This window comes from Schistocerca nitens, chromosome 6 (assembly GCF_023898315.1).
Source record: "Schistocerca nitens isolate TAMUIC-IGC-003100 chromosome 6, iqSchNite1.1, whole genome shotgun sequence".
Lineage (NCBI taxonomy): Eukaryota > Metazoa > Arthropoda > Insecta > Orthoptera > Acrididae > Schistocerca > Schistocerca nitens.
Genome location: NC_064619.1, coordinates 114,810,699 through 114,825,956, shown reverse-complemented (window position 1 = coordinate 114,825,956; position 15,258 = coordinate 114,810,699). Strand labels below are relative to the sequence as shown.

The window sequence follows — 15,258 nt, the reverse complement described above, 5'->3', positions numbered from 1 at the left end:
GCTTGTGGTGGGCAGGGATCTTAATGTTCTGGCTCGTCTGTGTATCAATAACAGCAAATGTAGACTATCTTAAGCTTGGAGGCTCTGTTCTACAAAACGAATACATTCCTTTGTGGTAAACCCAAATGCAAAAGACTTTGGAGTATGAAATCAATAAAATTTTCTCCTAAATAAGCACCAGGACCCATTTAACAAAGTAAATGTCTGAGACACAGAAATGCACATACAACAATGAAGGCTTCCAATTTATGTTCGGAGTGTCCGTTACATATTCCCACTTCATGGAAGTAGACACATCTCTGCTTTCAGGCACTCTAAGTTAAATTTTACTGGCCATATTAAAGAATTCTGGAATGCACTCAGCCTCGTGATGCCAATTGAGGAGCTACTTGACCGAATAGTAGCGGCTTCGGTCAAGAATACCATCATAGCAACCAGGATAGCGATGTGCTGACCCCACACCCCTCCTATCCGCATCCTCCTATCCGCATCCTCCTCTGAGGATGACACGGCTGTCGGATGGGCCCGGTAGGCCACTTGTGGCCTGAAGACAGAGTGCCTTTTATATTAAAGAATTCTTCCTCACTGAGGGAAAGAACAAGAATGTCAAAAACTGAATAATGTGCAATGTTCTTATGTATGGTTCTGTCAATTTCATTAATGTTTTCATGACAATGGACAATATCACAGAAGAAAAATTTGTGAATGAATGAGGTGGAGTGTATTATGTGTCTATTCATCACAGATATATACAGTACAAACATTGTAACAGATTAAGGAGGTGATACTGTTTACTCAGATTACTAAAACCAGGTAGCCATAGAGTTACAAAAAAGATTATTTCATTCTGTCATGAACACATTACAGAGTGGTCAAAACATGATCAACTGCAGATGACAGTATAAGAAATCTCTCAGTGTTCCAATTTTTAAAATTTTAAAACACTAACAAAGGACTACAGCAACTATTTCTTGGAGAGCAAAACCTATTGTCTTGAAAATGCAATACTGAAAAACATATACAAGGAAAATTATTTCCAAACAGCAACTAAAAATCAAATAAAGATGAAAATCATAAGGTAATAGAAGTAATGTTTTTCTGAAGCAGTGATTCTTTTATCTGACATGAGTGGACTGGACAAAATAGGACTAAGTGCAGCATTAAAGTCACCCGGGCAGCAGGTCAAGAGGGACACAGCAATAATAGATGAGATAAAAGAATAAAAAACCTTACAGAACACTGCATGTTATGAGATTTGTGTTGACACAGCATTAGACAACTGTACCAATTGAATTTATCAGGTCCAAACAATCATTATGGTAGATTCAAATTTTTGCCTTCAAACAGATAAATAAATTGTCTTATCAAAAGGAAAATTCAACAGAGAAAACTATTAAATTGTAAATTGTAGGACAAAATTGCTGACCAATGCTTACCATCAGGGGGCAAGATATTTAGTACTGCCAACAGACACATTTAAAAAGTACACAACACTTCTAGCTTTTGGGAAGTAAAGTGGATTATGTTGGGGAAGCTTAAAGAGAAAGGACAGATGAGAGACCCATCTGTAGTGATGAACACCTGTGTCTAATGTTGTCCTCACTAAAGGTGGTCCCTCTCATACAAGAGTCTAAGTGACCTATCCTTCCTTATTAAACTTCCAAAACCTGTCCTTTCTGAGGGATGAAACTATTGTCTGTGCCTATTGACGTTGCTAAATATGTTGTCTCGTAAAGGTAAATAATACATAAGTATTCTCTAACTTTCAAAGAAAGTTGCAAAATATGATGGTGGAGCATTATGAATATGTGATAAAAGTGCAAAAGAATAACCTGATAAGAGCATCCCGGTCTACCCAGTGGAGGCGGCCTAACATGCTCATTGATGAAAGGACCCACCAAGAGTAGCACACATCTGGTAGCTTTTCTGGACGCCCATTCAGACCTCCAGACGGTAGCTGACGCTCACAAAGCCACCAGCCCAGTAAGTCTGCATCGATTCTGTGCAGTTGACCTGCAAGAAAAGAAATCATTTAAATTTTCTGACATGTAATTCAAAGTTAATTCATTTTTTTTCTGTTCCTGAATGTATCTAATATTCATGTTTTAATCATTTTTAAATTTAATCACTTTATGGAAATTTATTTGCATTGATGTTAAATATATGTAACTGCACTCCCCAAAATACAAGTGAGGGAGGTGTCAGTCACCAAACAGGCAAAATTTGAATACAGGCTTCTAAATACTGATTTCACAAATGCTACACATTTTTTTAAAAAATCTGATAAATAACACCAATTTAATATGTTGCACTGTGAACTATTTATTGCTTACGAATAGTTGTGTTAATAATGCACTGTCCTCAGTTACAATTATTCATTCTCCCACTAAGCACAATGCATTATAAAACAACAACTCAATTCTGAAGGACTACATTGACTTTTCTTGGGCCTTGCATCCACTTCAGTCTGTCACCTAAAGGCTAAAGGTAAAAGAACAATATAGGTCTCCATTTTACGCAAAAAACATATCGGATGACATAATACTTACACCTATTGTGACTGAAGCAAATGTATTTTAACAAAAATATTCCTCACCTACAAGTTATAATCATGGACAGCCCATAATGAAATGTCTGGTGATTATGTATGTTGTTGTTGTTGTTGTTGTGGTCTTCAGTCCTGCGACTGGTTTGATGCAGCTCTCCATGCTACTCTATGCTGTGCAAGCCTCTTCATCTCCCAGTACTTACTGCAACCTACATACTTCTGAATCTGCTTAGTGTATTCACCTCTTGATCTCCCTCTATGATTTTTACCCTCCACGCTGCCCTCCAATGCTAAATTTGTGATCCCTTGATGCCTCACAACATGTCCTACCAACCGGTCCCTTCTTCTTGTCAAGTTGTGCCACAAACTCCTCTTCTCCCCAATGCTATTCAATACCTCCTCATTAGTTATGTGATCTACCCATCTAATTTTCAGCATTCTTCTGTAGCACCACATTTCGAAAGCTTCTATTCTCTTCTTGTCCAAACTAGTTATCGTCCATGTTTCACTTCCATACATGGCTACACACCATACAAATACTTTCAGAAATGACTTCCTGACACTTAAATCTATACTCGATGTTAACAATTTTCTCTTCTTCAGAAACGCTTTCCTTGCCATTGCCAGTCTACATTTTATACCCTCTCTACTTCGACCATCATCAGTTATTTTGCTCCCCAAATAGCAAAACTCCTTTACTTCTTTAAGCGTCTCATTTCCTAATGTAATTCTCTCAGCATCACCCGACTTAATCGACTACATTCCATTATCCTTGTTTTGCTTTTGTTGATGTTCATCTTATATCCTCCTTTCACGATAATGTCCATTCCGTTCAACTGCTCTTCCGAGTCCTTTGCTGTCTCTGACACTCCGAATTTTTCTTTTGTTTTCTTTACTGCTTGCTCAATATACAGATCGAATAACATCGGGGAGAGGCTACAACCCTGTCTCACTCCCTTCCCAACAGCTGCTTCCCTTTCATGCCCCTCGACTCTTATAACTGCCATCTGGTTTCTGTGCAAATTGTAAATAGCCTTTCGCTCCCTGTATTTTACCCCTGCCACCTTTAGAATTTGAAAGAGAGTATTCCAGTCATTTATTTATTTTACTGGAAGCTGCTTTTGGTTTGTTGCCTTGGTTTCAATTTAAATAAACTCATTTTAAAAAGACATTCCAGTAAAATGAAAACTTGGCATTCTCTATGAGAATTTCAATTGGACCATGTTGCATTGTAGAACAGGATTATTAGGGAAATCATGAATGTAAAAGTGAGGAAAGGACCAATCTTGGTTCAGATCACTTACTGACCTGCATAAAAGTTTCTTCCACTGAATAAGAAAAAACTGCCTCAAAGTAAAGTTATACGGATTGAACCCAAAAAGCTAAAATAAAACAAACCTAATTTTTAAGAGATGTTACAGAAAGAAAAACATAGACCTGGTAAGGTATCTGAAAAAAATGTGACACATACCACTAAAGAAGCAGGACCCTTACAAGGGAGGTGTACACACTCATGATAGACTGGAAACTGTGGTAAGGCAGCCACTCAAAGAGCAATGGCCTATAAAAGATGACACAGTGACAAAAAAGCATTCACTGTCAGAGTACAAAGAAGTGCAGAAGCAGACTGCAAAAACCCTCCACAAAGCCAAAAGAGTCACAGTCACATAAGAAATTGAGAGCATTGAGTTGGAATTCAGAAGAAACAACAGCAGGAACTTTTACAGGACCTTCCAAGCTGCATGTAAATGGCTATCAACCACCTAGATTGACTTTTGAGACAATGGTAACTGAGCAGTACTTCTTAACTATAAAGATCTCAGAGAAAAATGGTTAACAACAATCCCACAGCAAAAAACAACTATTCAACTCCTCCTACCCATTATGAACTTTGGAGGATTGTCATAGAAGTGAATGACAAAAAGCAGCCAGGGAAAACTCAATCATAGAAGAAATGTTGTGAAGAAGAAATAACCATTAATGTGCCAAGTCAAGAGATGCAAAAGATCTAGGAAACTAGAATAATGGTGAATGGAAAACATCACTGATTAAGCCTAAATATAAAGAGAATGATAGAACTGACATCGAAAATTATCGCGGTAGTTCTGTCGTATGTCAAACTTACAAGGTACTCTCCAAAGCACTGCAGCCTAGGCTGGTTGGGCAAACAGAACAACAAGGTGGATTCAGGTACGGCAGTTACGCATTGAGCAGATTTGAAGGCTAAAAAGAATACTGGGAAATTATATCTCTAAGGATCTGGTAATGGTCTTCATTGATTTAAGAAAGCCTATGGTTCAGCTGACTGGGAAGTATTGTTTCACATCTAAATAGAATTTGGAGTGAACCTTAAAACAGTGGAAAGCATCAAGTAAACTCTTAACACAGACACATTCAAAAATAAAATTCATGGGAAAACTCTCCATACGATGTGTAATTGAAACTGTAGTTTGATGAGGTTATGCACTGTTTCCAGTTCTCTTCAAGTTTGTATTACAATAGGTCATTCGAGAATGGGAAAAGAAATTAGCCAGGAAAGTGGTATCATCAAATAACAGTATTACCTTGCCTTCACCAATGACCTGGCAATCTTGTAAACAAAAACAGAGACTGCTGTGGAACAGATAAACATGCTGAAAGAACAGGCAGAAAAAGATGGCTTCCAAATTTCTTTCAAGAAAACATAGTACGTAACCAATATCCAAATAGCACCTCATCACATAACACAGAGTAAGGTAAATTAGATGAAGTGGACCGTTTCAGTCAGATACAATGGTGAAATAGTGCAGAGCAAAACTAATGAAAAAGAAGCCAATGACAGCAGCCAAGAGAAGACGTCTGCTGCTTCTTATAGACACATGTCCTATACAACAAAAAGACAAACTCAAGAAAAACTGAACTCAGGCATCAAAACTGAATGTCAGTATGCAAGTGAATGCCTCAGAATGACGAAAGGCTGGGCTGCGAGAAGGCAAGAAGTTTGAACCCAAGATTCTTCACAAAACAATGGATCCTAGAATAACAGACATTGCAGACATCAAGAAAGAGAGGAATTATACATGGATAATGAATGGCTGATGGAGTCAATAACAAAGCAATGATTGAAGTTCTATGGACATTTGTTCAGGATTTACACAACATGACTAACAGAGCAGATTTTTAATGTGTCGTACAACATAACTAGAGTCCCTGATAAATGACAAGGAAGTAAGGAAAGACGTCACAAGCACTTAAGTGAATGAGGAGGGCATATATAAACGAAGTGCAAATCACTGATCTACAACCTTAGGGATTTCCGTGATGAGCAAATTCAGGACAGCACTGGACAGAAGAAAGATGACATGTGGCCACAAAAATAATAGAACACTTTTGGGCTGCAAAAGTGTTCCAGAAATGTCTTATAGTTACTTGGTGTGGTATCTAATTGCTCTAAATGAGGTAAAAAAAATTAATTTAACAAGGCTATCGTCAGATAACTGACTATTACCATAAAAAACATGTTTGGATATGCAGATGTTATATATTAGATTCTGAATATATGTCATTATACATGTAGTTCAGTGTGCGGCTCTGTAGCTCAGAGTTAGTTACTGCCAAAGACTAGATCACCCCGGAATTTCATTTATATCAACACAAATAAATGTACAGTTTTGATAATTTTCAGAAGCTATCATTGTCCTGTGCATAATCTAATTTTTAGTAAATCGGCATTTGTGATTTAGTCACTGTAGCAGATATTGCCATTAACATTATGTTAACATCCAGTTTTCCCCTAAAGAGAAGTATAACTTATATATATATTACCTCTATTTTGAGTTTGTTAATAACTATAATTACCTCAAAAAGTTTTAAGAAACCAGCAATTTTTATCACAGGTTTTTCTGTTTCCTTAATAGAAATCTTGTTTTGTGTATATGCTTCAATTCTTACAGGGAATTAGCAACTTTACAGCTCAAGACATTAAAAGATAATCAGCAAGCTTAATTTGAAGTTGTTTGTTCACTGTCCTACAACACATCGCACCAGCTAAAATGCAGCCCCACTGTGAATGCTGTTCTCAAACACAGAATGAGTTGACTAGTCAGCAGCTGGAAATTGCTCTGTCAAATGACTAGCAGCTGCTGCGAATTGTTGTGTTGGAAGAGCTCCCCAGTCATGGAGCTGTGGTACTATCTGCTCCTGTGGATCCTGTCTCCTCTGTAGAAACTACAGGATCTGCCATTACTTGTCCACTTGGCTGCAATTGGCATTTCAATGGCAGGGTCGGGCATCCTGTACAGGTTGGATGGGGCCAGGGAGGGCTCAGGGTGTTGCACCAATCCCCCTAACCAAGTCTGAGTCACTATCTTTCACTGAAACAAACTGAGCCAGTGGGACTCACTTCACCTGTTTTGGGGAAACCTGTTTTGTCTGGTGTCAAGAAGAGGCAAGCACAAAAGAGTGGGGGTCTATTAACTGCCTCCCATTCAAATGTACAGCAAATGACGGTATCCCTTAGGGAAATGGCAAGGGACAGGAAAGGACATCATGTTCACTCAGTGAGTATGCCTGTGGGGCTCATTCAACATGTTGAAGAGGCTATTTTGGCAGCCACTGAAGGAGCAAGGTGCAACCAACTGTAGATTGTGGTGCACGTTGGAACAAAGTATGTCTGTCACCTGGGCTCTGAGGTCATACTTGGATCAGTCCAGTGACTGGCAGAGAGAGGACCAGCCTCGCTCATGGAGTTTCAAAGAAGCTCACAATTTGCAGCATTGTCCCACGAATTGATCGTGCCTCTTTGGTTCTAAGTTGAGTGGAAAGACTGAACTAGAGATTTCGAAGGTTTTGAGACAAGCAAGGCTGCAACTTCCTGGACTTGAGCCATAGGGTTGAGAACTGTAGTCCCCTTAAATGGGTCAGCTGTGCACTACACATCAAAAGCTGCTACTCACATAGCTGATTATGTGTGGAGTGCACACAAGAGCTTTTTTAAATAGGTGACTCTCCATCCACTCCAGGTAATGATAGCTGTAGGAAACCCACATATATCAGTGTAAGATCAAAAGAAATACCCCAAAAAGGTGAGAGAATTAAAGTCCTAATGGTTATCTGCCAAAGCATTCACAACAAAGTACCAGAGTTTGAAGCACTCCTGAAAAGCAGTGAAGCTCATACATCACTACATACAGAAAGCTGGTTGAAACCTGAAATTAATAGCAGTGAGGGCCTAGTTAACAGGAAAATGGAGGTAAGTTCTGTTGTCTCAGTAGACAAGAAACTCAAATCCTCTGAGATAGAAACAGAAGCTACACGTGAGATTGTTTGGGCAAGACTTAGTATCAGGGGTGGGCACAAAATGACGAGTGGAGCCTTCTATCACTCACCAGATTCATCTCCTGATGTAACTGAAAACTTTATAGGTTGGTTGGTTGGTTTTGGGGAAGGAGACCAGACAGCGTGGTCATCGGTCTCATCGGATTAGGGAAGGATGGGGAAGGAAGTCGGCCGTGCCCTTTCAGAGGAACCATCCCGGCATTTGCCTGGAGTGATTTAGGGAAATCACGGAAAACCTAAATCAGGATGGCCGGACGCGGGATTGAACCGTCGTCCTCCCGAATGCGAGTCCACTGTCTTACCACTGCGCCACCTCGCTTGGTGAAAACTTTATAGACAATAGAGACTATATAGAAAATAGAGACTTTAATCATCCAAAAATCAATTGGGAAAATTACAGTTTTGTTAGTGGTGGGCTTGATAAGACATCCTGTCAAACATTACTTAATGCCTTCTCTGAAAACTAATTGGAACAGATAGTTTGGAACCCCACTCAGGATGGAAATGTATTGGATCAGATTGCAACAAATAGACATGACCTCTTTGAAGATGTCCACATCAAAATTGGTATCATAGACCATGAAGCAGTTTTGGCAACAATGATTACCAAAGTACCAAGGACAACTAAACCATGCAGCAAGATATATGTTCAGTAAACTAGATAGAGAATCAGTAGTGTCATATCTCAATGAGGAATTTGAAACTTTCAGCACAGAATGGGAGGGACCCTCCATGGTATGCAGTCACTATAAAGGAACTTCTAAAGAAAGAGAGATTACTGCACGATAGGTGTAAAACAAAGCATAGGGTTATAAATAGAGAGGTGCTGAATAATACACTTCTAGTTGCCGAGAGAGTAATGCCTGATGCCTTCAATGACTACTGTAGCAGAATATTTTCAAAAGATCTTTCTCAAAACCCAGAGAAATTCTGATTGTATGTAAAGGCTGTCAGTGGCACCCAAGTTAGTGTCCAGTTCCTTTCAAATGGGACAGGAACTGAAACTGAGGGTAGCAAAGCAAAACTAAAATGCTTACCTCTGTTTTCAAATGTTTCTTTGCAAAGGAAAACACAGGATAATGGCCCCCATTTAATCCTTGTACCACTAAAAAGAAGAGTCAATTATTAGTGCCAGTGGTATTGAGAAACAGCTAAAATTGTTAAAAGTGAACAAAGCGCCAGGGCACAATGGAATCCCTATCACACTCTACACTGAATTTGTGACCAAGTTTGCACCTATTCTAACTATAATCTATCATGGATCCCTTGAACAAAAAACCATGCCCAGATCTTGGAAAAATCACAGATCACATCTGTCTATTAGAATGGTAGTAAAAGTGATCCACAAAACTACCATCAAATATCACTACCACTGACTTGTTGTACAATCTTAGAACATATTCTAAGCTCAAACACAATGATATACCTCTGACAGAATGACCTGCTCCATGCTAACCAGCATGGATTCTGAAAACATCAATCATGTGAAACCCAACTCACTTATATCAGGGTGCTTCAACTATTTTACTGTTCTCTTCAGTCTTACCATGGGTGTTAATTTTCTTATGGTTTACCATAACTTTTACTTTGACTAAGATCTTGCATCTTTAATTGTGAATTTTGTGGTTGTATCATATGGCCTATTATGGATCTTAAATTCCTTGCAGACTGCACCCAGGTATATTTATGTATTTCTTTGTGAGGAAAGTATTTATCCTGTATTTTTAACGAGTGTGTTCTACAAAAGTCTAACCAATCTTTCGGCACTTTTGTTCTCTGTTCCTTCCCTATATCTTCTACGACCTTGCTGTTTTCTTGTCTTTTCTGTCCAGGGACTAAAGTCTCCCATAAGGTATATCTCTTCCCATGGATTATTGTCACTTACAATGTCCACTGAATCCTCATAAAAAGCATCCTGAATTATGATATCAGTGTCATCAGTTCGTGTATACACACCAACTATTACTATCTTGGGATCATTCTTCTTCACTTCTAAGGACATAATCTGCTTGTTTAATTCTTTCCATTTCAACAGGCTACTCTTTATGCTATAAAAGCTGACAAATAAAAATCAGTAGTGTACCTCAAAAGTGCCAGTCATGGAGGACAAGTAAAATGAGATTGCACCAAGCAGTACCATCTGCCTTATGTAGGTCAAAAAGGATTGTAATGAGGTGGTAGCACTTAGAAAGAGCCTATCAGATTGCTGTTTCCAATGTACCCAGATGGTTGGTTGTGGATCGTCCCATACCGATAAGGGGACAAAAGGCCTTGCGATTTGAAAACTCAGCGTAATCATTCGGCTACCATAATTTCATGCAGTTTGCAGAATATGTTGGTATGGCTAATTAGCTGGAAGCCATCAAATGAACATTGGATTATTGCCTGGTTTAAGTCACACACTGAATCATCTGATTAACTGAATCAGAAAAACACGGGAGAATTGCCGGATATCAGTAACGTCCTGCCACGATATTTCGGCGCAGAGTCTTCTGGCCATCTTCAGGTGAGTGCCACTGTAGTAGTCCTGGTGAGTACATGCTGAGCTCCGCTATTTAAAGCCGTACTGAGGTGACATTGCGCATGCGCTGCTCAGCGTGCGCGTTCATAACGGCTCCGTGCGCTGCGCCTCGCGCCTTCCACTGTGAAAGCCTGGCGTATCAGGATCAGGTCAATTTCCATCTTTATGCAGATAACTACATCAACTATGAAGTTTCTCTATAACAGGATTCCAAGCAGAGTTTAGCTGATAACCGTCATCTCGACTGATGAGAGTCTCATTGTAGACAATTTTATTTCCACATATCCATTGATAATTGAGCTCCAAAAGTTTGATGTATGGGCCCAAATTTTTGTGTCGTCGTAATTCATGGAATGGTCTGTGGAAATACAATGTTCGGTGATTGCGGACTTGGTGGGTTGGGGAAGGCGAGTATGCTGTTGGCTTTTCACCTAGGCAAGTGAACAGAGTGATGAAGACCTACAAACGGCGGAACAAGGAAGAGGAAGAGGCCTTCAGGTCGACTGTTTATCTACCATTTATTGGGAATATTTCTTCACAGATAGGAATAATATTGAGAAAGTATCAAGTGAGAGTCATCTTTCGCCCTCCTTCCAAAATTTCATCACTTGTGCGATCCGTTAAAGACGACCTGGGCCTGCGTAAATCAGGTGTTTACAAAATTCCGTGTGAATGCGGCAAATCATATATAGGGCAAACAACACGAACTATGCAGGAACGCATTGTGGAACACCAACGGCATACTCGCCTTCTCCAACCCACCAAGTCCGCAATCGCTGAACATTGTATTTCCACAGACCATTCCATGAATTACAACGACACAAAAATTTGGGCCCATACATCAAACTTTTGGAGCTCAATTATCAATGAATCTGTGGAAAAAAGATTGTCTGACAACGAGACTCTCATCAATTGAGATAACGGTTATCAGCTAAACTCTGCTTGGAATCCTGTTATAGAGGAACTTCGTAGTCGACGTAGTTATCTACATAAAGATGGAAATCGACCTGATACCGATATGCCAGGCTTTCACAGTGTAGGGCGTGAGGCGCAGCGCAAGGAGCCGTTATGAACGCGCATGCTGAGCAGCGCATGCGCAATGTCACCTCAGTACGGCTTTAAATAGCGGAGCTCAGCGCGAACTCGCCAGTACTACTACAGTGGCACTCACCTGAAGATGGCCAGAAGACTCTGCGCCGAAACATCGTGGCAGGACGTTACTGATATCCAGCAGTTCTCCCGTGTTTTTATGGAACAATCAGTATGCCGGGAAAGCTTTAAACATCACAACTGAATCAGAGCTGAAAGCCATATCATGTGACGAGTCAAGAACCTGAAACAGTTTCCAGTCAGTGAAAATTTCATTACATAATTTCACATGACAAAGGCTGAAGTCTGGTCTTTTATGCATTTGGAAGGTAACTGATTAAGAAGATATAAACACTGTCACAAAGTGGTTGCAAGATATTCAGCAAGAACCAACGTACCAGAACAAATACCACCATGAAAGAAGAGACCCAGAACAGCTGTTGATCGTTAGTGGCCCAAGACACTTTAGGGTTTGGCTCACATCTGGAATGAAGAGGCATATGTTTAAAAAGCAGAGATGAAGTGCTCTTAGCATTCCTTCTTACTGTATTTAATTACACAGCAAGCTTAAAAGTCAGAAAGTTTTCTGTGAAGAATGTCATTTGAGACACTGCAGGGCTCTTCAATTATCCTATACAGTAGTTGCACTGTCTTTGGTCCATCGTGGTACCAACCGATGGCAAAGGATACCTGTAAAAAAGGTAAACAGCAGTTTTGAAGAGCCTAACATAGGAACTGGTCTGTTAGGTGATGACAGACTCACCAGAAAGTGGTCATTGTCACAAAGATTGTCATGCAGTTACCACTGCAACGAAGCGACAGTTTTGAGAGAAGTGATCATAAGGTCAACAGCTGAAAAAGTGCCTGGGTGGCACCGAAGTGAGTAGAGTACCATACCATCACTGAGGAGAGACAGATCAAGATAGAAAAGAAGCTGATCAATCAGAAGGCCTTTACCAAAAGAGCTGTTCTTTTCCTACATGGGTTGGTGCACAATGAAGTCCCCCAAGTGGGAGGAAAGAGAGGGAGAGTTGTTGGATTAAATTGATCATCTCAAGATGATTAAGTGACCTGGCTGGAGGTAAATAAATGTTACAAATTGTGATCATTGGGGTTGTATGCACTTGCACACCTACTGCTTCCTGTGTGGTATGGAGAGGAATCTACCTACTGACAACATCAATGAGAACCTAAGTACAGACCTCTCCAGATGCTGTCTCAGGGCCAGTATGGTCCTTAGTGACTGCACGGTAATGCTGAACAGTTAGGGAATGGTCATCAGTGAACTGCATTTCTTGGAGAGCAACACATACTGTAGAACATGAGGAAATTTAGTTGTTGTAGTTCTGGCAGGTGACAGTAATCTCCACTGCAGATCATCACATTCAATGTGTCCTGGTTGGGTGTGAAGGGGCAGGAGGAGAGATGGACCATCACCACCAAACACTGATTCAGCATAGGATAGTTTGGGGGTGATCTGGAGCCTCTGGGATCACTGTGTAGTCTTCTCCTGAGATTTCTTCTTCCTCTCTTCATGTATTTTGGCAGCTAAGATTCTTGTGAAGTCTTATCCATTGTGGGCGTAAGAACGAAAGGAGAGCAGGCAGCCCTGGGACTCATAGTCCATGGCTCCTTCAGTCACTGCTTGTGTCGTGTCACTGATGTGTGGATTTCCAGTAAGAGTGTTTCCAAGAAGCAGCCTTGTAACTGGTAGACAAAGGAGACTGTTGCTTCTCTGGTCAGGTGTACAGAGTGTTTTCAAAAGACGGTGATGCAGGAACAATGAGAAAGAAAGGCAAACTGTCCCTATGGTCAAGTTTATTCATGCAACTATTAGATGTTGACATCAAGAGAGTAAATACACCAGGTATTGCTGATGACCTCACCTCAGCAGTGGCAAAGGTTATTAATATCACTGAGACTGGATACAAAAGGTCAAATTTTTTCTGAGCCTCACGATTAGAGGTGAACTGTGACCTACAGATCCTAGATTTTGTGTTCCTTGAGTACGTTAGCACATTTTGGGGATTTGGGAGAGTGGCTGTTGCCACATCAACACAGATATGTGGTAGCAGACATGGTGAAATTTTGTAAAGTGGGCAGCCAGTCTCTACAAATTGGGTCATATGTATACTGGGAAGACACTCACCCTGAAGCACTGGCATTTAATGTGCCAAATCAGGGATGGGAAATATGCCTTCACACTGCAGCAATAAAACAAGATTTTGATCTTCTCTGGAAGTAAATTCCACTCTGATGAGGATGAATGCACCACTGTTTACCTTGCCTGGGGGGAGGGGGGCTCTACATACAAGACATGTGAAGTGGATCAATCACCTCTTCAAGTGTTTGTGTAGTTCTTAGTGTATCTGTAGCATTAGGTTGTGGTGAAAAATAAACTCACTTACCATTTTGAGGTTCTTATGGGGTGTGATAGTAATAGATGCATTACCAAGCTGTTTACAAGAGAGTAACACCCAGGATTGGTTACAATTTGCCATCTCAATTAAGATGGAACCAATTTGTAATTTGCTAAGGGAGGAGAGTTTGCAAAATATCTTTTCAATATTCTCCACAAAGAACATTGGTTTAATAGAGCGAAAGACCCTCCATCTGTTCATGTGCAAAAAAGGAATTGCAAGGTGTAACTGTCTGCAATTTCCTGGCTTTGTTCCCCCCTCCCTGTCCAAGGCACAGACAAGGAATAAAAGTTCCTTGGTTTGTAATGATCAGCAATGAATTGCTGTCTGCCCGAAGAGACAGCCAGGCCCTCGCCACCTCTGGGTTGTGTTGGGGGAGGAGACCAAACTGCAAGGTCAACCTTCTCATCGAATAAGGGAAGGATGGGTAAGGAAGTCAGCCATGCCCTTTTTAAAGGAAACATCCCTGCATTTGCCTGAAGATATTTAGGGAAATCACAGAAAACCTAAATCAGGATGGTCAGACGTGGGATTGAACCGTCGTCCTCCCAAATGCAAGTCCAGTGTGCTAACCAGTGTGCCACCTCACTCGGTGTACCACCTCTGGCTGATGACTGTGGTCATTTCACGATGCTGAATATCCACCAAAATGCTGCTTATTCAAAATGAGGGCTCACCCCATGGGCACCAGCCAGCAAGAGGAAAGGACACCTTGTGTGATGGTCAGTGCCATGAGGCTTGGTGCCCCAAAACAGACAGGCACCTAATCCTTGGCACACGCCGAGAAGCAACAGGTCGATCATCAAGAGGGCGATAGTATGTGATCAAGGGATTACCACAATATGAATACCTGAGGAGTTCCTGCATGGATTGACTACCATGCTGGGTATTGGGCAACATTCCACATATGGCCAAAAGTTTCGAAAAGGCAGAGGTCAAATCCAGATGTGGGGATTGAAAGTAAGTTAACCAAAATATGTGGTGTAAAATAAAGAGAATGAACTGGAAGAAGCCAGAATGGTATAGTCAAAGAGCAAAATTTCAGCACAGGACAGGAAGAAGTATTGCAATGGCTTGAGGCCACATGCTCAGCATGTATGTACTCTCAAAAGAGTTGTGACTCCATCGGATAGTGCAGGAAGGTATGTGTGATGGAGAGGGTGGAGTGTAGGAAATTAATTGCCAAAGCTGTGATAAACTTTATGTTGGTCAGTCAGAATGGCAGAGCCTGGGCAAAGCTGAATATTTTGTGGATAACTTAAAATTGGTTGAAAATGTGTTTTGTGAATAATGACACACTGATCCAGAAGTTCCTATGATCAAAATATCAGTGTGACTTTTTAGCCCTTCCAGGCAGTGTTCTT

General features: G+C 40.6%; 1 protein-coding gene across 1 annotated transcript in view; it reads right to left on the bottom strand.

Moving 5' to 3' along the window:
• LOC126262516 (geranylgeranyl transferase type-2 subunit beta) overlaps positions 1–15,258 on the bottom strand; it is an 88,209-nt gene that overhangs the window by 36,135 nt on the left and 36,816 nt on the right. Inside the window, exon 6 of the mRNA XM_049959189.1 lies at positions 1,833–2,013. Within this exon, the coding sequence (XP_049815146.1) occupies positions 1,833–2,013 (181 nt within the window). The remainder of the gene's footprint in view (positions 1–1,832; positions 2,014–15,258) is intronic.